The following is a 25,148-nucleotide window of genomic DNA, read 5'->3' on the forward strand; positions in this document are numbered from 1 at the left end:
GAGGCTAAAAACAAGACAAGTTTATTTCTCATCATGCCACATGTCCATCTCAGGTCAGCAGGGGCCTGTGTCACAGGACATCCTCACTCTGGGGTTCAGGAGGCCCCTCCATCTGAAACTGATGTGGCAGCAGGGGGAAGAGAGAGCTGGAGCCTCTCACACTAGCAATTAATGGTTCCTATCTGAAAGTGCCACTTCTGCCCACAACCCATTGGCCAAAATTAGTCGTATGGCTCTACCTGGAGGGAAATGCAGAGGATAGTGGCCCTTCCATAGAGCTGGGAGAAGGGCAGAATCACATAAGGGAAACACGAAGTCTCTACCAAATCTGTAAGTCGTTATAAAAGCAAAAGAATGATGACAATAATAGAATATGTTTCTTTTCCAAATTAACTTTCATTTTTATAAGTAGGGGAAGATTAGCATATATGGGGTTTTTTTTTCCTGTTAAGTATAAATCTGTATATAGAATACAGATACGGGTTTTTCTCTCTCTGTTTAAATAGGGAAGAATGGAACTAGAGAATTGAGTATTCCCACAACAGAATACTTTTGGGAGAAGTAGGAACTGCATCAGCATCAGACAAAATAACCAGGTAAAACAGAGTGTCCAAAACTGTTAGAGGATGAGGAGGGTCTGATAGGAGGGGTGACTTTGTTGACTCAACACCCTCCTGGGAAATACACTTGTGCATTATCCTAACTATAATGAGATGCTAACGGGATGTTATGAAGTAGGTGGGCCATCCAAGGGGGACCCTCCTGAGGCTAGACTTGATTGTAACACGAGACAGTGGAAGAAAATGTGTATGCCTGACAAGATACTTTGAGATAGCAGGTGAAACTCTACCCTAGAAGTGGCATAACCCCACAAACGACTGTTTGAGTTCTGTGCCCCTGGGAAAACTATGTTCCAGCCTAGAATCTCTCAATTCATAACCTAGAACCTGCAACCCAACGAATCTCTTTTTCTTTTGTGACTGATAAGATTATCATCACTCTAGAGAGGTAAAGCTTTAAGTTTAGAGAACTAAATGAAGCCCATGGGCTTGCTATTTTTGAAGTGAAGTTGTGAACATAAATGTGGGTGTAATAATAATTTTTAGAGTCACAACATGTTGTGTGTTTTTCATTTAAGAGAATTTGTTGTATTAGGTTTGCAGCTTTACTGAAATGTTCAAAACACCTTGACTAAGTTTGGAATCAGCATTTAAATATTCAAGGCAATTGGTCCATGAAATGTGTAGTTTGACATGAGTTGCATAATCATGTTTAAATATTTGGGGAAATGTGCTTAATAGATGGAAAAGCTTAATAAACTGAACATTAAACAGAATTAAGTAGTGACGCGTGTTCTTTCTATGCCAGTAGCGCTTAAGACATTAAGGATCCTAGCAACAGGCAAGTCCAGTAGATTTAATACCTTGGAGCAAACATGCACAATGTCTGGCTCTTACCATTGAAAACAAAATCCAAACTCATATGCTTAGCAGGAAGACCCAGTTAGCAACTACATGGGTTACCTTTTGTATTATTCAATTTTCGGCTGGATCATTGGGCAATGTTTTGCTGTGGTCACTTCTCTAATAATAAGCCCAAGGTTTGTTCCTTTAAGACACTTAGGAGGTCAAGCTTTCCAATGTGCGGGGGATTGAGAAGTGAGGATTTTAGAGAAAGAGCAGGCCAAGCAACCTGGGTGATTAAAGGACTTTTAAGAAAAGTTTAATATTTGCTTTTATGTTTTGTTGATGCCCTTCCATCTCCTCCCCCCCAAATGTTCATTAAAGTTTCTATATAAGCAAACAACAGACAAAAAAAGGAATGCAAGCATTTTTGAGATCTAAATAGTTTTACTTCCTGTAGCTATTATGCAAGAACCATTCACCTCGCCAGTTGATGCTACTGTGGCGTAATCAGCGGGTAGGTCAGTGATTCTGTCTTGCTGTGGACAGCAGCCAAGGTCCAGTTATTTTTCTAGAATAGACACTTCAGCTTGCCACTCACCTGGCTGATCTAAGATGCTGCGAGGATTCTCAGAGGGCTTATGAGCTAATAGTGCTCAGGGCTTTAGTGTCCTGAGGAACTCTGTAATCCTCTGCTTCCTGACTCCCACCCTAAGCCAGGGCCTTCTGTCAGATCCGCAGGGGTACAGGCAGTTTGAAAGCTCTGCTCCACCTTTGGGGGTCCCGTGAGGCACCACTCAGGGTTTCCTTAGTAATTCTGACCATGATGTATTTCCTTCCTGTCACTCTGCCTCAGGTAGCGCTCTGAGGGTCTTCCTTTCTGAACAACAGCAGCAAAGCAAGGCACGCCATGGGTGAGGTCAGCCAGGATGCTGTGGAGAAATACCTGGAGGAGAACCCTCAGTTTGCCAAGGAGTACTTCGACAGGAAGCTGCGGGCAGAGGCGCTGGGAGAAATCTTCAAGAATAGCCAAGTGTCGGTCCAGGCCAGCGTGTCCTTCCCTGAGCTGACACAGGTGGAGGAGTCGGCCCTGTGCTTGGAGCTGCTACAGATGGTGCAGGATGAGGCGGGTGGCCCGGAGCTGGCAGTTCACAGGGCCCTGCAGAGGCTGGCCCAGCTGCTGCAGGCCGACCGCTGCAGCCTGTTCCTGTGCCGGGCCCGCAATGGCACGCCCGAGGTGGCTTCTAGGCTATTGAATGTCACCCCCACCTCCAAGTTTGAGGACAACCTGGTGGCCCCTGACAGAGAAGTTGTGTTTCCACTGGACATCGGGATAGTGGGTTGGGTTGCTCACACGAAGAAACCCCTTAATGTCCCAGATGTGCAAAAGGTAGGTGGCCTTATGATGCTGGGGCAGAGGTCTTGGTGGGGTCAGTGAGCAATCAGTGGGAAACAAAGATGGCGCCATCCTTGTGGCATTGGTCTGAGAATGCAAGCAGTGAGGAAGAGGAGCACCCAGGCCCAGCATTGCCAGATCTAGCAAATAAAAATACAAAGTGCCCTGCTAAACTTGAATTTCAGATAAACAATGAATAATTGTTTTAGTATAAGTATGTTCTATGTAATGTTTGGCATTTTATCAGGCAATCCTGCCTGGGCCTGGTGCCTTCCACACCTGCTCCCTTGTAAACTCCTCTGGTGCTTGGGGGATTTTTCTTCTCCCACACCTCTTGTTCACAGCCTTTTGAAGATGTTTGGTTCTTTGGGATGGATTGGCTCATAAATTGATTCTTTCATCTATAGAGGAAATGTGCAAGAAGAAAAAATGATGCCATTTGAAAGTTCGGATGTTGGCATTTGGATCATTATAAGTGTAACTTTAGGTGATGGTTAAGTGCAATTGACCAGCCCCACACTCCCATAGCTCAGATCTATCAAGAATTTCAATCACGTAAATGGGACATTTGGACCCTCTGAAGACCAACAGCATACTGCTTTGGGCATAACAAACACAGGCTTTGTTATGCCCCTTATAAAAACAGAAAAATTAACTCATTCTTTTTATCATTACAATGCATGTTCATTTTAGAAAAATCAAGGCTGGACATGGTGGCTCATTTCTCTAATCCCAGCACTTTGGGAGGCCAAGGTGGGAGGATCCCTTGAAGTCAAGAGTTCAAGACCAGCCTGGGCAACATAGCAAGACCCCCATCTTCACAAAAATAGAAAAAGTAGCTGGGCACAGTGGTGCATGCCTGTAGTGCCAGCTGAGCCCAGGAGTTTGAGGCTGCAGTGAGCTATGATGGTGCCACTGCACTCTAGCCTGGGTGACAGAACAAGACCCTGTCTTGAAAGAAAAAAAAAAAGAAAAATTATAAGATACAAATAAACAAAAAGAGTAAATGCTAATCATCCATAATCCCTTCTCTCAGCAATAATCCTGGATACCAGCTTAGAGTTTCTCCTGGCAGCCTCTTCTCTACACATGTTCCGTTATCATGATTTACTATTAATAAAAGGAAGAAATGAGTTATGATGGGATGGAGTTGAATGAGAGCAGCTCGTGAAAGGCTTTCTGTGCAGGGGTGAGTAGGAGCAGCTGGAGAGGCAGGAGGATAATCCCCTAAATGCCTCCTGAAGCTGATTACAGTGGAAGATTCGCTCAGACCCAGGAGGTGCAGAAGTCGTCAAACATGAAGGACACTTGGCAAACAACCCTGGGACACCCCTCAGGGGCAAGGGTTGCCATGGGGCCCTGTAGAGCCCTCAGTCCTTCCCAGTTCCTCCCTATCGAGTTGAAGCTAGTTTAAGTTTGCTTTTGAGGCCGCTGCTTTAGGTAACTATACTGACACGTGCCCTTGAGGCAAAGTTCTGACACCAGCTAGAGGGCCATGGCCCCACACCCTGAGGTCTTCTCGCAGGAATATGCTTCTTGACAGTCTCCGGCTGAGCCCATCTCTACTGGGACATCAAACTTAAAAAAATGACATTCAAGAATTTTTTTTCCAAAAATTTTTTTTTAAAAAGGAGTGGGTAAAATAATGTCTGCCATAATGCTTTAATAAGCCCAGTTCTTCGAGTTGAGGAAAAAAATAATAGAATGTAGCTGCTTGGGAGATGAGGTGGTTTGGTCTGTCACTGTCCATGGTGAGCATCATTGGCAGTTCTTGGTGGTGGTGGGTAGGGTGGGGGACGTCTCTCCTTTCTTCTCTCGAGGGCTCCTGGCTGTTCTGGGTGGGACACAGAAATGTGTGCTGGAGACAGACACCCTTCTGAGCTCAGAGGAAGGACAAAGGCCTCATTTGCTTTCCATTTCTACCACTTCTAAACATTCCTTTTCCCTCTAGAGTGGTTGCTTTTCAACTCTGGCTGTATATTAAAATCAAATTGGTAGCTTTTTAAAAAAATACTGATGTCTGAGACTCTTAATAGAACAATTACAACAGACTCTCAGAGGTTGGAATGCAGACTTTAGTATTTTAAAAAAGTTCCCCAGGAATTTCAATATGCAGGCAATGTTGAAAACCATCGGTCTATAGGGTGAGCACACACAGGAGGAGGAAGTGAATTTCAAGTCGAGTGTGGAATATTAGAGACAGAAAAGGCTTATGGAGTCTTCAGCCCAACTCTGTCCTGTGGCAGACAGGAAGTTGAGGTTGCCGGAGCTGTGCCTCCCCGGAGTACATGGTACATGTCAGTGAATGACAAGGGCTGGGACGGAGGCACCTGACTCTGTCCGCTGCTCTTTCCTCCCTCCCCCACACCCCTGCCGTCTCACCTTGCTTTAGCCACTGCAGTAAAATCTGCAACAAGAAAGAAGGTGGAAACCAATGTTTTAAATGAAATTTCTGAGTAATTCTTCAGGTTTTAATTGCATTTGACAATTTATTAAGCATCTTTCTCATTCTTTTTTTTTTTTTTTTTGAGATAGAGTCTCACTCTGTTGCCCAGGCTAGAGTGAGTGCCGTGGCGTCAGCCTAGCTCACAGCAACCTCAAACTCCTGGGCTCAAGCAATCCTCCTGCCTCAGCCTCCCGAGTAGCTGGGACTACAGGCATGAGCCACGATGTCTGGCTAATTTTTTCTATATATTTTTAGTTGTCCAGATAATTTCTTTCTATTTTTAGTAGAGACGGGGTCTCGCTCTTGCTCAGGCTGGTCTCGAACTCCTGACCTCCAGCTATCCACCAGCCTCGGCCTCCCAGAGTGCTAGGATTACAGGCATGAGTCACCTCGCCCGGCCGCATTTTTCTCATTCTTAATCTTACTTGATTTTGACAAAGATCCTGTGCAGGGACCATATTTTTTACTTCCATCCTACATAGTTAGAAACCTGCTCAAGTCAGGTAGAAAGGACGTGGCAGGTCTAGGACAATAACCCAGGTCTTTGAGGCTTCCCTTTTTCTACCTCATCACTGACCACACATGGTTTGTCTCTGGTTAGCAGTGTGGGCACAGGTGAGGAAAAACTTCTCACACCCAGACAAAGATGTAGATCCAGAAACTCCTGACCTCGGAGGTTCATGAAGGTAACAGGGAAGCCACATGGTATAGGCAGAGGGCTCTGGCATCAGGCGAACCTGGGTGCAGATCTGTGCCTGCGACTTAGTAACTGTGTGATGGATTGAATTTCCACACATAGGAAGTGGGGATGAGCAAATGTACGGATTAAATGTGCATAAAGTGCCTGACTTATAGTAGATGCTCAATAAATGACAGTTATGATAATATTGCCATTACACCAATACGGGCTTGGGGGCTGAGTGTGGTTGAGTCAATGATTATTGCCTGTTTTAAAACAGGTTAAAGGCAGGAAAACTTTTAACAACAGGAAACTGAGAGATGGCCTCTTCAAGTTGTTTCTTTCTCTCTTGGGAAAGCTGTCCAACAACTGTTTGGGTTAAAAATCCTTCTTCCTCTCTTTTCCTGCCCTCCTCTCTTTCTTTCCTGATCTCAAGGGTTAAGGGTGTTTAATCAGGATTTAGCAATACTGAGATCCCTGAGGGATCAGGGCTCATGCTGCTCTACACAATGCTCTCTAGGTGCCCTCAGGGGCTTCTTTAAAGAGGGTCCACCAAGGGACAAGCCCACAGGATTTACTCAAAGACACTTCACAAAGGATTGTTTGAGTAGTGGGGAAAAAAAAAACCTAAACTAAAAGCCTCGTCTCTCCCTTGCTGCAATTTGATGGATGGTTTATCCAAGGCTTTCAGATGCAATAATAAACCAGCATTAAACTTTGAAACGTCACCATTTTCTCAAAACAGCAGATTCAACTTAAGAACATTTTCTTGTGTTTAGAATCTGGAATAAAATGGCATCAAGTTTTGAAGCTGCGGCATGAAATGTGTTTGCAAAGAGTTGCTGCTTGACTTAAGCCCTTGGTGCCTGTTTCTGGTATTTGGATTGTTCCTTTAGTGCCCAGGGTTGCTGTGTAAATGAAGGTGATCACTATCTGAGTGGGTAATGGTAGGAGGAAAACAATAGGAGCTGGCCTGGACAAACAATGGATTAAGAGAAAGGATCTAATGGAGTCTGGAGACACTTTGCCCTGAGGGTGAAGACACTACAGGAAGCAGAGAGAAGTAACAGATAAAGTGGTTAGAAGAGAAAGGTGGCCCTTGGCATGGGACACGGTGCTGGCCCTCTGGAGGACACATGCTCAGGATCATACAGCTAGTAAATTAGGGCCCGGGTGCAGCCAAAGAAGTCTGACTCCAGAACCTTCTTTGTCTTTATGCGATGCTGCCTCCTAAATAAATAGCTGGTTTGTGTGTTTCTACTTTGGTAAAAGAGATCTGGGCTAAGGGGCTGCATTGTGGATCCCCTTCACATCGCACATTTCCTCTGTGAATGGTTCCATTTCCAGGGGTCCTCCCACAGAGCCCACCCATTGAGTTGAACCTAAGAATTACCTGGGGCACTTAAAAGCACAGATTCCACTTTAGGAGACCAGGACTGGGTGACTCTGCTGTAAGATCTTGGAATCTGCATTCATCTGCAGGTGATTCTGGTCTGGAAATCACACGCAGAGGACTCTGGCATTTTTTTACTTTGGGACACCAAACAGAATCCAGCCTCCGAGGTTTGTGCTGCTTTGAGAAGCACCATCAGCACAGGGAAGGGGAAATGAGAACTGAATTCACATCCATATGCTTGGTCTGGAGGGAAGTCCTTAAGACATTGTTTTTTTTTTTTTTTTTTTTGAGACAGAGTCTCACTTTGTTGCCCGGGCTAGAGTGAGTGCCGTGGCATCAGCTTAGCTCACAGCAACCTCAGACTCCTGGGCTTAAGCGATCCTACTGCCTCAGCCTCCCGAGTAGCTGGGACTACAGGCATGCGCCACCATGCCCGGCTAATTTTTTTTTTTTGTATATATATATTTTAGTTGGCCAGATAATTTCTTTCTATTTTTTTAGTAGAGACGGGGTCTCACTCTTGCTCAGGCTGGTCTCGAACTCCTGAGCTTGAGCGATCCACCCGCCTCGGCCTCCCAGAGTGCTAGGATTACAGGCGTGAGCCACCGCGCCCGGCCAAGACATTGTTAAGTGATGAATGTATTATATAAAATTAGAAAACAAAAAATGAAAATTTCGCATTTTATGAAAAGGAAAAATAGAGAATTTTCTGTTTTATAAAATAGAAAAGAAAAATCTTTATCCAAACACAGAGAAAGGCATAGAGGGAGATAATATCAAGCAGTTTACACTGATTTCCTCAAGTAGGCAGGATTGGAAAGAATTTGGGTGAATTATCAATTTTTTCTTTATGTTATGATGTATGGGTTGATGGTTTCAAGCGCACATTTTACCTTCATAATTAGAGACAGAAGCCCCATGAACTCTGTCTGGGATCCAGCTGCGTTCTCCTGCCCTGCACATACTCTCTGTCCATTGCAACCCCAGGCTGGCCCCTCACTTCCCACTTGGCTGTGGCATCACTCTCGTCTCCTGGCCCAACCTCAGCCTAATCTCAGCTCATTGCTCAGGTGGGAAATGCTCATTCTGAAACAGGTGATTTCATTCGATGCAGCCATAGAATGGTGGGGAGAGTGGAAATGTTTGTTGGGGACCACTGTGCTGGGGCCCTGGTTGCCTGTCGGTACTACTGGATTAGGGAGAACAATCTGTCACCATCCCTAGGTCTACCGTTCAATAATTTTGGGCCACTTTGGCAAACGTGTAAATATTTTTTTCAGAACAGCCATTTTTCTGACTACATGGACAAGCAAACCGGGTATGTGACCAAGAACCTGCTGGCAACCCCAGTCGTGATGGGCAAGGAGGTCCTTGCTGTGGTTATGGCAATTAACAAAGTAAATGCACCTGAATTTTCCAAACATGATGAAGAGGTAATGCTAACCCTGGGCATCTGGTCCGAATCTCTGGAAATTTATTTGCTGTACACCAAAGGAAAGATGTAATTTGTTCTTCTCTGCCATCTGTAGGTCTTTTCCAAATACCTCAACTTTGTTGCTGTTATCCTGAAGCTTCATCATACCAGCTACCTGTACAGTATTGAATCCCGAAGAAGCCAGGTAAAAGGAAGGTGACATTAATCACTCCATACTGGCCTGTTCTGACAAAAGGACCCAGAGGCCACAAGCCCAGACCTCTCCTCTCCCTATCTCCTATCCCCTGTGGGTTTTAAGCCACGTGGAGCAGATCCCCAAACTCCAGTCCCAGATGTCCTCTCACGATCTCCCTCTCAATCCCCGTCCCCCAGCCCTCCATCTGTGTGTACAACTGTCCGTATCCTGGGTGGCCTTGGTTTCTTATCTCTGAGATGGCAATGATAATTATAGTACCTCCTTCACATGGTGTCCTATCACACAAGGTCATTGGGAGTGAGAATTTCAACATTTTGTAAAAGTAATCTGTCTATGTAAATAAAAACTGCATATGCTGGTATGCAACAGAGACATGTTGGTCCAGCAAAAGGACTTTCCACTTTGGGGAATCCATCATGTAAAAATAAAAGCAAGAATGATTACTGCAATATTGTTTGTAAACAGACTGCATCAGTAGAGGACAGTTGAGTGGATCACAGAGCATCCCTCGTGGAGTCGTGTGCAGGAATCTAAGTGGTTTCTTATCTCTGAGATGGCAATGATAATTATAGTACCTCCTTCACATGGTGGTTGTGGCCATCAAATTGTCATTAGCTCTCACATAAAGCCCTTAGCAGTTCCTGGGTCATAGTAAAGCCATTCATTTGAGGAAAAAAATCACTCCTCTGAAGTCCATTGCTTCCACGAGGCAGAGGGATGAGGAGCAGTATTGGAATCCAGGGCATCTGAGTCTGGGCCACTCTGTGGGCCTCAGTTTCCTCATGAGTGCAATGCAGGAGTAGTGGTTGGGATGCAGGCTCCTTCCCATTCCGACTCTCCAGGCGAGGTAACCTCTGACTAGCTCAGGATGCATGGAAGGAGGTATGTGGCTTTTTCCGCACAAGGGCCAGCAGGGGCCCATGGACCACCAGTGCTGGACCCTTTGCCCAGGGACTATTTCTGCATCCAATTTTAGGGCACTTACCCTTTGGAATCAAAACCTGTGGACATGGGGACCAATCATGGCTTTTTCCCTTCATAAACCCACAGCCATGCAAAGATCTCCTCATCATCCCACCTAGAGAATCTGAATAGCTTGCTGGATGTACACATGTTCAAAAATAGAATTGCATTTTCTGGTGATAAGTATTCATTTTATTTGATGCACCTCATGCTTTCTTTTGGCTAATGCTCTATCTCTACATAATGTATTTTGTTCTAACTGTTTTCTTTTGAATACTTGCTTTCAGATCCTTATGTGGTCAGCCAATAAAGTTTTTGAAGAACTCACAGATGTTGAGCGACAGTTTCACAAAGCACTGTACACTGTTAGAACATATCTGAACTGTGAACGGTATTCCATCGGACTGCTGGACATGACCAAGGAGAAGGTCCTTATTATTCTATACATTGTGCCTCACCTAAAATCCCCTATAAAATGCATGCCATATGAAATGTGATCCTCAAAAAATGGGTACATGATGTTAGATATTAGTCATTATATGTCACAAGAACAGTGATAAAACTGTGCATTTGGGCAAAAAAGATACAGGCTTGAATCTTGGCTTTTCTACCTCCTAGCTATGTCTTCAGCAAGTTTTTTTCTTTTTTGAATTAATTAATAGTCATTAATTTTTAGAGCAGTTTTAAGTTTACAGAAAAATTGAGCAGAAAGTACAGAGTTCCTTCTTCCTTCCTCACCCCCTCCTCGGTTTCCCCAACTATTAACATTCTGCATTAGTGTGGTACAATGAGCCAATATTGATACATTATTGTTAATTAAAGTCCATAGTTTACATTAGGGTTCACTCTTTGTGTTGTTCTATGGGTTTTGACAATTGCATAATGTCATATATCCGCTATTACCGTATCATATAGAATTGTTTCAGTGCCCGAAAAACCCTCTGTGCTCCATTTTTTTATCCCTCCCTCTCATCCTCCAAACGCCTGGTAGCCACTGATTTTTTTGCTGCCTTTATAGTTTTGCATCTTCCAGAACATCATATAGTTGAAATCATACAGTATGTAGCTTATTCAGACTGGCTTTTCGCTTAGCAATATGCATTTAAATTTTCTCCATGACTGTTCATGGCTCCATACCTCATTTCTTTTTATCACTAAACAATATTCCATTGTATAGCTATTTGTTTATTCGTTCATCTGTTGAAGGATATCTTGGTTGGTTCTAATTTCTGGCAATTATGAATAAAGCTGCTGTAAACATTGCATGTAAGTTTTTGTATATACCTAAGTTTGCAACTCATTTGAATACCAAAGAGGGAAATTGCTGGATTATATTGTAAGACCACATTTATCTTTGCAAGAAACCACCAGACTGTTTTCCAAAGTGACCATTCTGCATATCCACCAGCGATGAATGAAAGTTCCTGTTGCTCCACATCCTTGCCAGCAGCTGGTGATGTCAGTATTTTGGGTTTTAGCCATTTTAATAGGTGTGTTGTGGTATCTCATTGTTGTTTTAATTTGCAATTCCCTAATGACATATGATGTTGAGCATCTTTTCATATGCTTACTTGCTATTTGTATATCTTTAGTGAGATGTCCGTTCAGATCTTTTGGCCATTTTTTAAATGGGTTGTTTTCTTATTGTTCAGTTTTAAGAGTTCTTTGTATTTTTTTGCATTACAAATCCTTTAATTAATATGTGTTTTGCAAATATTTTCTCCCAGTCTGTGACTTATTTTTTTATTCTCTTAACAGTGCCTTCTGTAGAGCACAAGTTTTTAATTTTAATGAAGTCCAATTTTTGAATTTTTTTTCCATGAATTGTGCTTTGGTGTCGTATCTAAAAACTCTTGTCAAATTTAAATTCATGGCTGGGCATGGTGGCTCATGCCTGTAATTCCAGTACTTCAGGGGGCCAAGGCAGGAGAATCGCTTGAGCCCAGGAATTTGAGAACAGTCTGGGCAACACAGCAAGATACCATCTCTACAAAAAATATTAGACTTATCCAGGTGTGGTGGTACACACCTATAGTCCCAGCTACTCTAGTGGCTGAGGCAGGAGAATTGCTTGAGCCCAGGAGTTCAAGGCTGCAGTGAGCTATGATCATGATACTCCACTGTAGCCTGGGCAACAGAGCGAGACTCTGTCTCAAAAAACCAAATCAAAACAAACAAACAAAAACACCCCCCCCCAAGTTCATCTAGATTTTCTCCTATGTCATCTTCTAGAATTTTTATAGGCTGTGTTCTACATTTAGGTCTGTGTCTAGATTCACTGTTTCTTGCATGTAGATGTTCAGTTGTCCTAACACAATTTGTTGAAAAGACTATCCTTTGTCCATTGCCTTTGCTCCTTTGCCAAGGATCAGGACTGTATTCGTGTGGGTCTAATTCTGAGCGTCGATTCTGGTCTATTGATTTATTTATCTATTCTTTCATCAATACAGCACTGTTTTGATTACTGTAGCTTTTATGGTAAACTGATACTCAAGTAGTATCAGTTCTCTGACTTCGTTCTTTTTTTTTTAGCAAGTCTTTTAACCTCCGTGATTCTTGGTTTCCTCATCTGTAAAATGAGGACATCTCTTATTAGTTATGCGGATTATATATATATATATATAGCCTAGCACATAGTAGGTGCATGATAAATGATATTATCATTATCAATTTGACATTGTGTATTCTGAAAATTTTTAAATCATTTTGAAGTAGAAATAATGAAATGTTTAATATTGTTCACAATATAATGCTCATTTCTCATTTTGTTTAATTCTGTTGGAATCCTCCTAGTTCAATACATTAATAACTAATGATACATATCATTTATATTTTTTACTATCCATGTGATTGGAAGTTATTTTTTCAAAGTAATTGTTCTAAGTGGATAAACATAGGGCCAAGCATCAGAGAACTGGATTCCAATCCTGGATCTAGGACTTTCTAGCTGAGTATATTTGGTTGGCTGCCTTTGGCTGCAAGGAACATCAGACCCAGCTAAAAATGTCTTTAACGATATGTTGGTATTATCTCATTTAACAGGAAGTCTCAGAGTAGGACAGTTCTAGGACTGGTTAATTCAGAACTCAGTACAGTCAGTAAAGTCCCAGGTGCTTTCACCATTTCTTCTTGGCAAGGTCTCAGCTACCTGTCACATGTTCATGAGGTCTCCTCTTCTGGGGCAAGATGGCTGCAGCTCAGAGGACGTCACATAGACGTGACAAAAATGGGAGGCATGTCCTCCAAATGTCACTTTCATCACCTTTCACTTGAGGAACACCTTTCCCCAGTAGTCCCCCAGCAGGCTTCTCCTCCTTCTTCTCTGTCCAGAGTGGGCCACAGACCTGCCTGCAAACTAGTCCAGGCACCTCACACAGACCACCCATGGGCTGTGCAGGGCCCATTTTCCCTGGTGGGAAATCACTACTTGATACTCAAATAAACTCAGGTTCTGCTAGCAATGAAGTGGGGAGAACGGATGTTGGGTGAGGCAACCAACACTGTCAGCCACTCCATGTGACCTTGGCCAAGGCATTAATCGATCCAGATTTAGTTTAATTGTCTATAAAAGAGCTACTATACATTGAGTACTTTGAACTATGTGCCAGGCTAGGTGTTTGGTATGTATTATCCATTTGATCCTCACAACATTTTAGTATAAATGCTATTACTATTTTCATTTTACAGATGAAAAAAGCTTAAGTGACTTGTTCCTAGTCACAGACTCATAAGCAGTATTGCTGGGGATTTTAGATCTTTTCAGCACTAAAATTCCAGAACTACAGATTAACGTAAAATATACAAACACATAAAATTCATGTAAGATCCAGTAGGTCATGAAACAGTTTGTTTAATGATGTTTGCATATACTTGCCTCCAGGAATTCTACGATGAGTGGCCAATAAAGCTTGGAGAAGCTGAGCCTTATAAAGGCCCAAAGACACCAGATGGCAGGGTGAGTGCAAATGCCTTCCTTGATGCCATCTGTGCATAGTGTCAGGTGCTAAAACAAGAGCCCGCAGCGCATAGAGGAAAGAGCACTGGCCTGGAAGGCCTGGGTTTTAGTCCTGTAACTTTCCGTGGGACTCTGGAATAGTAGAAAGAGCACTGGACAGGGCGTTTGAGGTTCAAGTGCCAGCTCTGCCCCAAGCCAGCTGTGTGGCCCTTACCTTAACTCATTGCTTAACCTCTCCTTTTCCTTTTCTGTAAAGCCAGGGCTTGGTAATAAGTGGTTCTCAGCAGGGAGGGATGCATCAGAGCCACCTGTACAACTTTTGGAAGATGCTTAAGCCCTTCTTCAAATATGTGGGATTGGAATCTCCAGGGAAGGGTTGGGTTAGACTTATTTTCCCTCAACTGCAAGCTTCACAAGGGCAGGAACCATGTTTGTTTTATTCACCACGGAATCCCCAGCACACAGGAAAGAGAAGTTAATGGGATGGAGTGTGTCCAGGCCTCAGGTTTGCCCTCTGCCTCATGAAGCACAGACACTAGTTCTCAAGTCCCTTCCCAATTTGACAACGCATGCTCCTGTTTCTAAGGCACCTGTTCAGATAAGCCAGTGTCGGAAGGGCGTTCTGTACTCGCTGTACACGATGTACAATTGACTGCAGTTGAGAAATTACACAATTTGTTCTAGTTATTAATGTCAGGTACTTTTGGACAACAAAAAGGGATTAGTTAGAAAAAAACCAAACAAACAGACTAGCTGATGATTTGGTAGCCAAAGATTTCCCCAAAAGATATTTGAGGGAATTCAATTTTTTTAAAAACTGAATTTAATTCAGCCTTGTGCATGTAGATAAATAGCCAGTAATAGTTCTGATTTTATTACAAGCTTATAATCAGGACATGAATAATTTGATAACTTATGTTATGAAAAAATGTGGTTGGGAAATAAGGTACCATTTGTAAGAGTTTTAAAATACAAGTTCTTCAATAAAAAATGTTTTCTTTGGGAAATAATATTATTCTCATATTCTTCCCATTCTCTCTTAGGAAATCATCTTTTATAAAATCATTGATTACATTTTACATGGAAAAGAAGAGATCAAAGTGATTCCGTGAGTATTGTCACAAAGTAACCTCAGGAGTTGCCATTTTATTTTTGCACACAGCAATGATTCTCTTCTTCTAATCTTCCCCAAGGACACCTCCTGCAGACCACTGGACACTCGTTAGTGGGTTGCCAACATATGTTGCTGAAAATGGATTTGTAAGTTATTGAATAAATTCAAATTTTAAATAATATTGCATGAAACTCTTATTAGCTAAGAGATATGTTCAATTGTGAAAGCAAGAATGCACCAGGTAAGGGTGAGATGACTACTTCCTTTGGCGCAGGACAAAGGAGAGAAGAATCTTGGCAGCTGAATGTAGGTTAATGGGAGACTTCTAAACTCTACATGCAAATATTTCATTAACATGAGAAAGATTCCTCCATCCCTCAACTTCTTATTCTGCAGCCACACAAATTGGAGATGTCCTTTGAAGGTCAATGACTATGACTCATGCTAGGTTTACTTCTATCTCAAGTACCTTGGCTGATTTTTTGCAGAATGAGTGAGAGAGAGAGAGAGAGAAAGAAAGAGAAAGAGAGAGGAAGAGAGAGAGGTGGGGTGTGGGACTTCTGAATATTGAGTTAAAAGTGTGGGCCTCTAAGATCTTAACCCATCTATAAATATTTTCTAGAGGCCTCAAAGTATGAACTAAAACAGACGGAAAGTTCAGAAAAGAGAAATAAACTTCTTTTTGCCTCTTCAAAACATACTTGAAGGATGCTCAGACCATCAAATAATGTAATTCATTCAAGTTAGATCATGAAATTCATGGATGGCACAAAAGATAACCTGAAATTCTTAGGCTATATATGTTTATAAAATTTTGAACGATTTTCGTGTTTTCTTTGTACTAGTAGTACAAAAACAGTTGATGTGGTTCAACTACTCGTAGCACTTACATTGGGCCGAGGGGCTGGCAGGGATTGGTGCAGTGGCTGGGAGCCCACTCAGACCTTGTCAGACTGTTAGACTTTCAGGACTTTTGTGAGCAAGTTGTTTAACTGTTGGCAGCTTGAAATCCCCCATGCTGGGATTATTTACACCATGGGAATTGGCACCTGATACAAACCAGAGATTTCTCCAACCCCCTGGCCAGGAGAGCTGATTTCACCAGCACCCTCTTCCTGGAGGTCACAGTTTTGGTCTCATCCCATGAATTTGAACAAATCAGTTAACCTCTTTCGGTTTTCATTTCTTCATCTTTAAAAGAAAAATGTTGAACTTAATCACTAAGGTCCCTTCTAGCTTTAAAATGCTATGATTTTAAGTATGTAACATAACTTTGATGGGAAGAAAGATATAGTCTTTTACTAAGACCCATTGTAGATATGACTCAACATACAGATAATTCAAAATGACCCAAAATGGAATGATTTCTTGTCCTCATGGATGTGAACAATAGGCTCTGAACGCCAGTAATTAGAATGATGTCTTAGAGTGAGTCCTTACTTTGGTGTAGCGAAAAGGCTATCTGGCTTTTTCCTCCGGCTCTTTAGCCACCTTCTGCTAACCCAGGTCCCACTGCAGGGAAAAAACCAAGAACAAAACCAAGAATCAATCCTAGCGAGGCTGCTCACACCTGCTCCAGCTGAACGGCCTCTCTGCTCAGCTTTCTCCTATCCTTGCCCTGAACCGCCAGTTGCTTTGAATTTGAAGGGGATTCCTTAAAGGCTGGCAGAGTAGGAGGGAGCAGAGATGGCGCTGAGTGTCACCCAGTGACTTACTTAGCAGAAGAAAAGCCAGCTTCAAGGCGTGCTTAGCTAATTTGCCTGTGAGCTGTCAAGTTCCACGGAAGAAGCCCTCACTCCCGCCCGATGCCGTCTTTCTTACTCCGCTTTGTGGGTTGAAATGGCTCCACCGCACCATGTTTCAGAAGAATTTTTGTCTCCTCTTGCCTTTCAGATATGTAACATGCTGAACGCCCCTGCAGACGAATACTTCACATTTCAGGTAACTGCGCCCTGAGCCAGGCCTCCCTCTCGCTCCCCTCCAGCCCCAGAGTCTGCCCATGCTGAGATGTGGCCAGCAGGCATGCACAGGGCCCATGCCCCAGTCTCCCTGGCTGGGCCGGTGGCCACCAAGCAGCAGATTGTTCAGTGAAGGATAAGAGAGAAGGAGACAGAGGGGCCCGGCCACTCCTCCATTCTCTGCCGCTCCCTGTCATCCGGGGGCAGCAGCAGCGCCTGCCACAGCATAGGTGCTCAATAAATGTTCTTTGCCTGCGTGATTGGCTGGCTACATCCTGCCGCCTGAACCGCCGTCTTGGAGTTTTCTCCAAGGCCTTCTCTGCAGCTTATTGCAACTGTTCTCAGGAAAAGAAAATACCTTCTTGGGTCCTTAGAGCCTCCATGGTGTTAGACTTGATTTATCCTTTCCCCTTCACCATGCAGAGACACGCTTCCTGAGAACCGCCTCCACTCATGCCAGGCGGTGTTTGCTGCCCCAGCTGAACCTCCTCTCCCCGCCAGTCTCGGCCTCCTGCTTGAACCTGGTTGCAGGCCTGGGGGCTCATCTCTCCCCTTCCCAAGTTTATCCAGCCTACTGGAGGGGCCTGCCTGTGTCTCCACCACCTCCTCCCCGCCGTCATCCCTGCCACCCCTTCCCCACCTGATTGTTGGAGATAAACTGGCACTTGTTTCTGCAGCCTTTTCTGTTCTGGCTTCTGGCACTTGTTCTGTGTCCTGCCTTTAACAAACATTCCGTTAGAGCCCAATCTCAGTCCAGAATAGAGATTGCCCTCCCTGATGGGTACCACTCGGGTCTTTCTGTCTCTTACACACACAGAGCCCCATCTATGCCTGTTTGGAAAAGCCAGTCTCCTCGGGGTGTGAGTGGTGCACCCCCGGATGCAGAACCGAACCGTGCCCTGGGGAAGCCTGTGCGCGCTCGCCTGGGTGCGAGTGTCTGTCTGCTCACCCCTTTGCTTACGGACGTGGAAAACATGCAAACACCACATGGTTGCATTTGCTCTAGCTCCTTCCTCCTACTGAAGCCTACTGGTGACTGCGCTGTGCCCAGCCCTGAGCCCTGTGTTTACGGCAGTTGGGCACCAGGAAAGAATGCACAGCTGGGAAGGAGGGAATGATGACTTTCTAAAGTGTCTGACCCTTAAGCAGTCATTGTCTACACAGGGGGTGGGCACGGATCTAGCCCAGGAGAACCAAGCCTGCTCTCTGAGGTTGGAGGCCCTGGGCTTTCTCTCATGCCACACTGTGGCTACCACAGGACCAGCCACGAAAGTGCTCTGATCACCCTGGCAGAGAGGAGGCTGGGGACCTCCCTGGGCCCTTGGGGAGTCCCCATTGTGGGATAAACCTCCAGTCCACAGGGATTTCCCAGTTCTCCAAGAAACGTCAGTGTGGTGCCCATGAAAATGTGCTTCTCGGGTCTCCGAATGCGGTCAGTGTGCCTCTCCAGTGGCTGCTGTGCTCTGAAATGCACTGTCGCATTTGTGCCGAGGCCACACTCCCTGTGAGCTGCTCCCAGCCAATAACTGAGAGGCAGGGAGACCAAAGCAGCTCATTCCTGGGAGACAGTCAGCCTCCTCCAGCAGGCAGCTCTGACCCTAGCAACCCCCACAATTCTGCAAACTGTCCTAGAACTGCATGGTGCTCTAAGGTGCTTCTCCCAGCCCCTCATCCTACCCTCTCTCCTTAGCCGGGATCAGGACTTCATTTCTGACAGCTCCCTCGAGCTCCCTCCCCTCCTCCCCTCCCAGGCACAGCCTGAGCAGCATCCCAGAGGGCAGACCCTCCCCAACCACCTCTTTTTGTGCCCAGCCTTCCCATTCTCTGCTGCTCAGGCCCCGCCCCAATTCTCATGATTCCCATTTGCACCTAAGAAGTTTGATGGAAAAACCAATGATGTAAAAAGAGCTACTGTCAGAGCAAGCCTGCAAAGGCAGTGGTTCTGGGACTGTGTTCCTTGAGGGCATGAGTTACTAGTTTCCTGCTGTTGCTATAACAAATTACCACTTAGTGGCCGAAAAGAACACACGTGTCTTATTTTACAGTTCTGGGAGTCAGAATTCCAAAATGGGTCATATTGGGCTAAAATCAAGGAGTTGGCAGGATCGTGCACCTTTCTGGAGGCTCTAGGGGAGAATCCATCTCTGGCCTCTTCCAGCTTCTCATGCTGCTTGCGTTCCTTGGCTGGTGGCCTCTTCCATCTGCAAAGCCAGTAGTTGCATCACTCCGACCTTGCTTCTGTCATCGTATCTCCTTCTCTGATTCTGCCTCCAACTGCTTTTCTACTTTTAAGGATCCTTGCAATCACAATGAGTCCACTTGCAAAGTCCAGGATAATTTCCCTATCTTAAGGTCAGCAGGTTAGCATCCTTAATTCCATCTGCTATTTTAATTCCCCTTTGCCATGTTACATAACATATCCACAGGTTCTAGGGATTAAGATGTAGACATCTTTGGGGGGGCCACAGTGTTCCTTGCAATGGACTAAGGGGACTTCCTTTAACATCAATTAAAGTGATCTCAGTTCAGAGGAAAAAAAGTACATGGAATTTTCTCAGTTTTAAGTTTTTGTCCTATTAATTTTTCTTATTTCTTGGATTCCTTCTATCATTTTTCTGTCAAAAAGCTCTAATAGCAAAAAACATGAATAAAAACAGGTAGTAAATGAATATTTACTAAAAACCAGAGAAGCAGTGAGAAAATTTTAGAGGCTTTAAAAAATATGCATGGGTATTTATGGTTGCAAAGTTATTCTACACACAGGATATATTCCGTTTTTGATTTTTGTCCCTAGTCTGCATGATGGTATAAGTATATAAATATTTCTCAGTGTTTCCCAAGGATGAAGGCTCTGAGAACACTGTGCACTGTATCTTTTTTCTAAAGCTTTGACTGTTAGGACACCTAAACTGAGGTTTGGTTTCTCTACTTTTCATCCCGAGTATAAAGACTAGTAACAAACATGTAAGAAATGAGTGTATTACCTGTTTACATCATAAACAATTGTTTACTGAGCTCCTATCACATGTTCAGCATCGTTCTATCACTTACCTGAGGTTTAACTTTATGAAACAGTCCTCGTTCTTTGGTAAGTTTAGAAAATGGCCTCATAAACCAAAATCAATAATTCTGAAGCATTTAGAAAATATCTAAATGCTAAATTGTGTAGTCCAGGCTATAAGTGCTGTTAGAATTTCAAAAAAGAAAAGTTCCATATGGGTTAGAAAAGTTAAAGAAGGTTCATGGGAGAGGCGAGACTTAACATGGCCCTCTAAAGATGACAAAAGAAGCTAAAGGAAGGCTTAAAGAACAAATAATGTGGTGTGTCGAGTGTTTGGCTACCTTTGCTTTAGCTCCATATTCTGCAGATGCTACACTATGGTTCTCATACTTCAGAGGGCATCAGAATTACCTGGGGAGTGTATTTAAGATGTGTGCCAAACAAGCTAAAAGGAATCTAATGCACATGTTTCTTTGGCCACACTTTGAGAAACACTCCTAAACTTTTGTGCTGCATTCACTCACTGGACTGTAATCATCTTGAGGCCAGGACCTATGATTTATTCGTCTTTGTACCTTCAGCAACTAGCCCAGTTCTTTGCACATCATAGGGGATTGACAGATGTTTACTAAACTCAATGCATCATGGAACAAAAGACTGTCTTGATGGATCAGTCAGGAAAAGAGAAACCACAGTAGGTATTTTAGTAGAATTTAACCTAGGGAATTAGCTAAACAGGTATTGGGGGACAGAAAAAGGGAATGGCGAGGTAACATGGGATAAGAAGCACTTCCCATCCATCCTTCAGGCTGGGAGAACAAAGGAAAAATTTAGGGTTGTTGGAACACAGACACTTGGTTCTAGAACACACCACTGGATGTTCTAGGGTACTTATAATGGCATGTATAGTCCTAGCCATGTTCTGGAGCAAAGTTGATATTGCACATCTAACACCTAAAGATTATTCTTTCTTTAAATTAAAAATAAGCTAAGTGGTGGGTGGTTGGGTGGTAGCTATAAAGGGGTAGTAGGAGAAGCCTTGTGGTGAAGGAATAGCTCTGTACTTGATTCTAATGGAGGGTGAAAATCTACACAAGGGATAAATTTGCATAGAACTATATGTATACCTCACACATATGCACAAATAAATACCTATAAATCTTGTGAAGTCCAAATAAGCTCTGTGGATTGTATGATGTCTATTTCCTAGTTCTGATATTGTACTATGGTCACACAAGATATGTCAACAAGACATATGGTTACACAATTTAGTAACCATTGGGGGAAACTGGGCGAAGGGTACATAGGACCTCTCTGTACATTTCTTTGGCAATATCCTGTGAATCTACAATTATTTCAAATTTAAAAGTTATAAAAAAAAACCTAGGTTCTCTTATTGTTTGTAGAAAGGACCTGTAGATGAAACTGGTTGGGTCATTAAAAATGTGTTGTCCCTGCCTATTGTCAACAAGAAAGAAGACATTGTGGGAGTTGCTACATTTTACAACAGGAAGGATGGAAAACCTTTTGATGAGCATGATGAGCACATTACTGAGGTAAGTGCCCTCATAGAATAATGGAGCTAAATGGAATTCATGAAATAACAGAGGATGCATAATTATTTGTTATTCTGGAATGATATTTTGAAAGGCAATTAAGACATGAGGACACACGTAGCTGTAACCAGTATGCTGTTATTTTGTCATTTCTGTTTCCTGACTTCTATAAACTGTACCATTTTTTACCAAAGGATAAAATTTTGGCTTAACTAAAATTCTTTATAACAATAGGAACATAGGAAAGATGATTTCCATCTTTTTTCTTCCCCCACCCAGCCCCTGCTTCCCTTCTATTCCTTCTTTCTTGTTCTTTCCCCTAGCCCTCTGTCTAATTTTTAGGTCATCCTTGATGATACTGGTGTTTGCAATCCCTCTCTTCCACTAAAGTAATTGTGGTGCATGGGACAATTGGAAAAGCAAGAGCTCAGCCAGTGTTATGGTCTGAGGCTGATTGTCTGAGGCGTGTTTTTCTTATATTAACATAAGGAACCGGGTTGTTGATGGTGAGAGATTGATACGAAAGCATGCAGATTGTTGCCTCCAAATCAATTTTCCTTTAACTTTAGAGAATCTGAAACACCTTTTATACTTTTCAGACTCTCACACAATTTCTTGGATGGTCTCTTTTAAATACTGACACCTATGAGAAAATGAATAAGCTAGAAAACAGAAAGGACATTGCTCAGGAAATGCTCATGAATCAGACCAAAGCCACTCCTGATGAAGTTAAGTCTATTTTGGTAAGTGGGGAATTCAGTCTTGTGGACCTTAGGTGGTATCTACTAAACATGGCTTCCGGAAGTCACCTTATTACTCAGAGGTCTGACAGGTGAAACTTAGCTTTAGTCCTGGGCTGAGAGGGAGACAGAGAAGAAGGGGTTAGAAGAAGACATGGATGGCCCAGTATGCACAGACCCTTACTGGATGTATAGGGTGCTTGGTTGGAATAGCACTTTGTTAAAACAGCTCTTGGGTCTGTAGGAGCTAGAGTAGTGATGTCTGGCAAGGAGAAAATATTTCTAGGAAGGGAAATGTATCAGTCAGTTACTGTCATGTAATGCTGCATAGCAGCAACCATAACATCTCGGTGGAATACAATAGCAAGCATCTCTCTCTCTCATTCATGCATGTGTGGGTCGACCAGGCTTTGATCGGCCTTGGTTGGGCTTGGCTCCAAGCTGTGAGTTGGTTTGCTCTCTGTGTCTCTCATGATTTCCTTGACAAGCAGCTACCTGATAGATCCTCTTCTCACAGTGATGACAGAAGTACAAGAGAGCAAGGCCAATTGTGCAAACACACTTCAAGTCTTTGCTCCATCATATTCATAAAAATACTCATTGGCCAAAGAAAGTCACATCACCAAGACCAACATCATGGATGATGGGGAAATGAGTGGGTATTTGCTAACAGTGTTCTAATCACTACAAAATGAAGGGACAATACCATGCATCCATTATCTCTATTTCTTTTATTTCCCTAGCTTTTAGAGTATATGTGTGTAGGTTTAGTTTTGATGGAGTGAGATTCGTTTGTTTGTTTTGGTTTCGTTTTTGGTTTTGCTGAGTTGCTTGAGAGTTAAGATAAATTTGATGTGAGACTTGGAGATGTTAAAGATGAGAAGGTTTGGGAGGAATAAAGGAAATTGCTATAAGCTAATAGAAAAACATATAACAAATGTAGTCCACTCATTTTTCTCTTTCTTTCTTCTTCTTATTTTTTTTAATGCAGCTTCTGTTGCCTTTTGGGGGAATAAAAAACAATTATATCAGATTATTTCTTGGAAAAACTGTTCATAATCAGGTGCTATCAATCTTCTCTGTATCCAGAAGGCATCCATGTCATGGAACTAATTCTAGCATATTTTAAATATATCTTAACTGACTTTAATAGTAGAGGAATCAAATAGAAATCTTCATAGGAATTTCACAACTCAATTGCTTTTCCATTTTAGAAATTTAAAGAGAAGTTAAATATAGATATAATTGAAGACTGTGAAGAAAAACAGCTTGTCACAATTTTGGTAAGTGTTTTCCTTCTCTCCTTAATGCCTTTTTTTTTTTTTTTTTTTTGAGACAGAGTCTCACTCTGTTGCCCAGGCTAGAGTGAGTGCCGTGGCGTCAGCCTAGCTCACAGCAACCTCAAACTCCTGAGCTCAAGGGATCCTCCTGTCTCAGCCTCCCGAGTAGCTGGGACTACAGGCATGCACCACCATACCCGGCTAATTTTTTCTATATATATTTTTAGCTGTTCATATAATTTCTTTCTATTTTTTAGTAGAGATGGGGTCTCGCTCTTGCTCAGGCTGGTCTCGAACTCCTGAGCTCAAACGATCCGCCCACCTCGGCCTCCCAGAGTGCTAGGATTACAGGTGTGAGCCACTGCACCCGGCCCTTAATGCCTTTTTAATAAAATATATTAGGACATGCTTTCTTGTTTTTCAAGAAAACATTGTTTCCTCTTCCCCAACACCTTCTAATACTAAAAATAAAGGCCATTTCTTGTAAAGATTGATCATCTGATTCCCTGATTTTCTACATCTTTGTCCCCTATAGTCTAATGCACACAAATAATTTAGAATTGCAGCAAAACTAGACTATTGCACAAGGGGCTTCAGGCACAGATTCTAGGGATACCATGGCCTTGTTGATTTTAATAGCTTTGGATTGCACTGTGGCCACCCCAGAGGACCTGGCCGAGTGAGAACATAGACCCTCCCAGGCACACTTACCATCTGTATTTCTAGGTTCTCTTCCCGAGTACGGAGGAATTCCATTTTTTCCGGTGTTGCCATTAGGTAACTCTATCATCTCTGGTTGAATTTAACTTCTCTCCCACTTCACTCGTTCTGTCTATTGTTGTGTCTTACTAAGTGTTAAACCCACTTAGTAAGTTCTTACTTTCAGAGATTGTCTTTTTCAGTTCTAGAATGTACCTTTCATTCTTTTCTTTAAGGTTCCAACTCTGTGTTGAAACTTTCCATCCTTTTATCTGTTTGGCTATCTTTCCCTCTATTTTAAAAAATGTATTGATCATAATTATTTTAAAGTACCCACCTTAATACCTGACTCTTCTGTAGATCTGGTTCTACTGTCTATTTCATACTTAGGTTTCAACCATTTGATACTGGTTTTTTCATTAAAGACCAGATATTGTAGACAATAACTTGCAGGGACTCTGAGCGATATTATCTTTCTGCAATGAGGGCTAGATTTTCTTCTAGCACATGAAGAGAGTTGGTTTTAGATTTTGTTAGGGATGACCTTTTTTGGTTTTGCTCTTACTACTAGGGCAGAGCCCTTCTTTCCAGAGTGTGGCTCTTCTGGAATCACATGATATCCTGGAATATTTATCAAGACCCTTAGAGCTTGAATTTTAGAGGCTTGAATTGCATCTGATTGAAATTGAAATAGTATCACATTGAACTCCCTCATTAACTGCTGCATCCTATTTTCCATGCCCCTTTCCAATCTGTGATGTACGTGTTCTTTCCAAACTAAGACACATTGACCATCTCGCCGTCGGTCTTCCCATCTTTATGGGCTTTGTTCTCCCACCTCAGCCTTTGCTCTGCTACCATAAAGCCATTAGCCTTTGACCCCTTTTGAAGGCTCAGTTCCCACCCTCCGTGTCTTCGTGTCACCTGAGGC

At 42.9% G+C, this 25,148-nt stretch overlaps 1 protein-coding gene across 1 annotated transcript in view; it reads left to right on the forward strand.

Moving 5' to 3' along the window:
• Positions 1-2,131: 2,131 nt before the first annotated feature.
• Positions 2,132-25,148, forward strand: part of PDE6C (phosphodiesterase 6C) — a 45,668-nt gene continuing 22,651 nt past the window's right edge. Inside the window, exons 1-11 of the mRNA XM_069460348.1 lie at positions 2,132-2,793; positions 8,601-8,753; positions 8,850-8,939; positions 10,202-10,342; positions 13,795-13,869; positions 14,913-14,977; positions 15,063-15,129; positions 16,877-16,924; positions 21,349-21,498; positions 22,098-22,241; positions 23,453-23,521. Of these exons, the coding sequence (XP_069316449.1) occupies positions 2,314-2,793; positions 8,601-8,753; positions 8,850-8,939; positions 10,202-10,342; positions 13,795-13,869; positions 14,913-14,977; positions 15,063-15,129; positions 16,877-16,924; positions 21,349-21,498; positions 22,098-22,241; positions 23,453-23,521 (1,482 nt within the window). The 5' untranslated portion in view covers positions 2,132-2,313. The remainder of the gene's footprint in view (positions 2,794-8,600; positions 8,754-8,849; positions 8,940-10,201; positions 10,343-13,794; positions 13,870-14,912; positions 14,978-15,062; positions 15,130-16,876; positions 16,925-21,348; positions 21,499-22,097; positions 22,242-23,452; positions 23,522-25,148) is intronic.

This window comes from Eulemur rufifrons, chromosome 28 (genome assembly GCF_041146395.1).
Source record: "Eulemur rufifrons isolate Redbay chromosome 28, OSU_ERuf_1, whole genome shotgun sequence".
In the NCBI taxonomy this organism is placed as follows: Eukaryota; Metazoa; Chordata; class Mammalia; order Primates; family Lemuridae; genus Eulemur; species Eulemur rufifrons.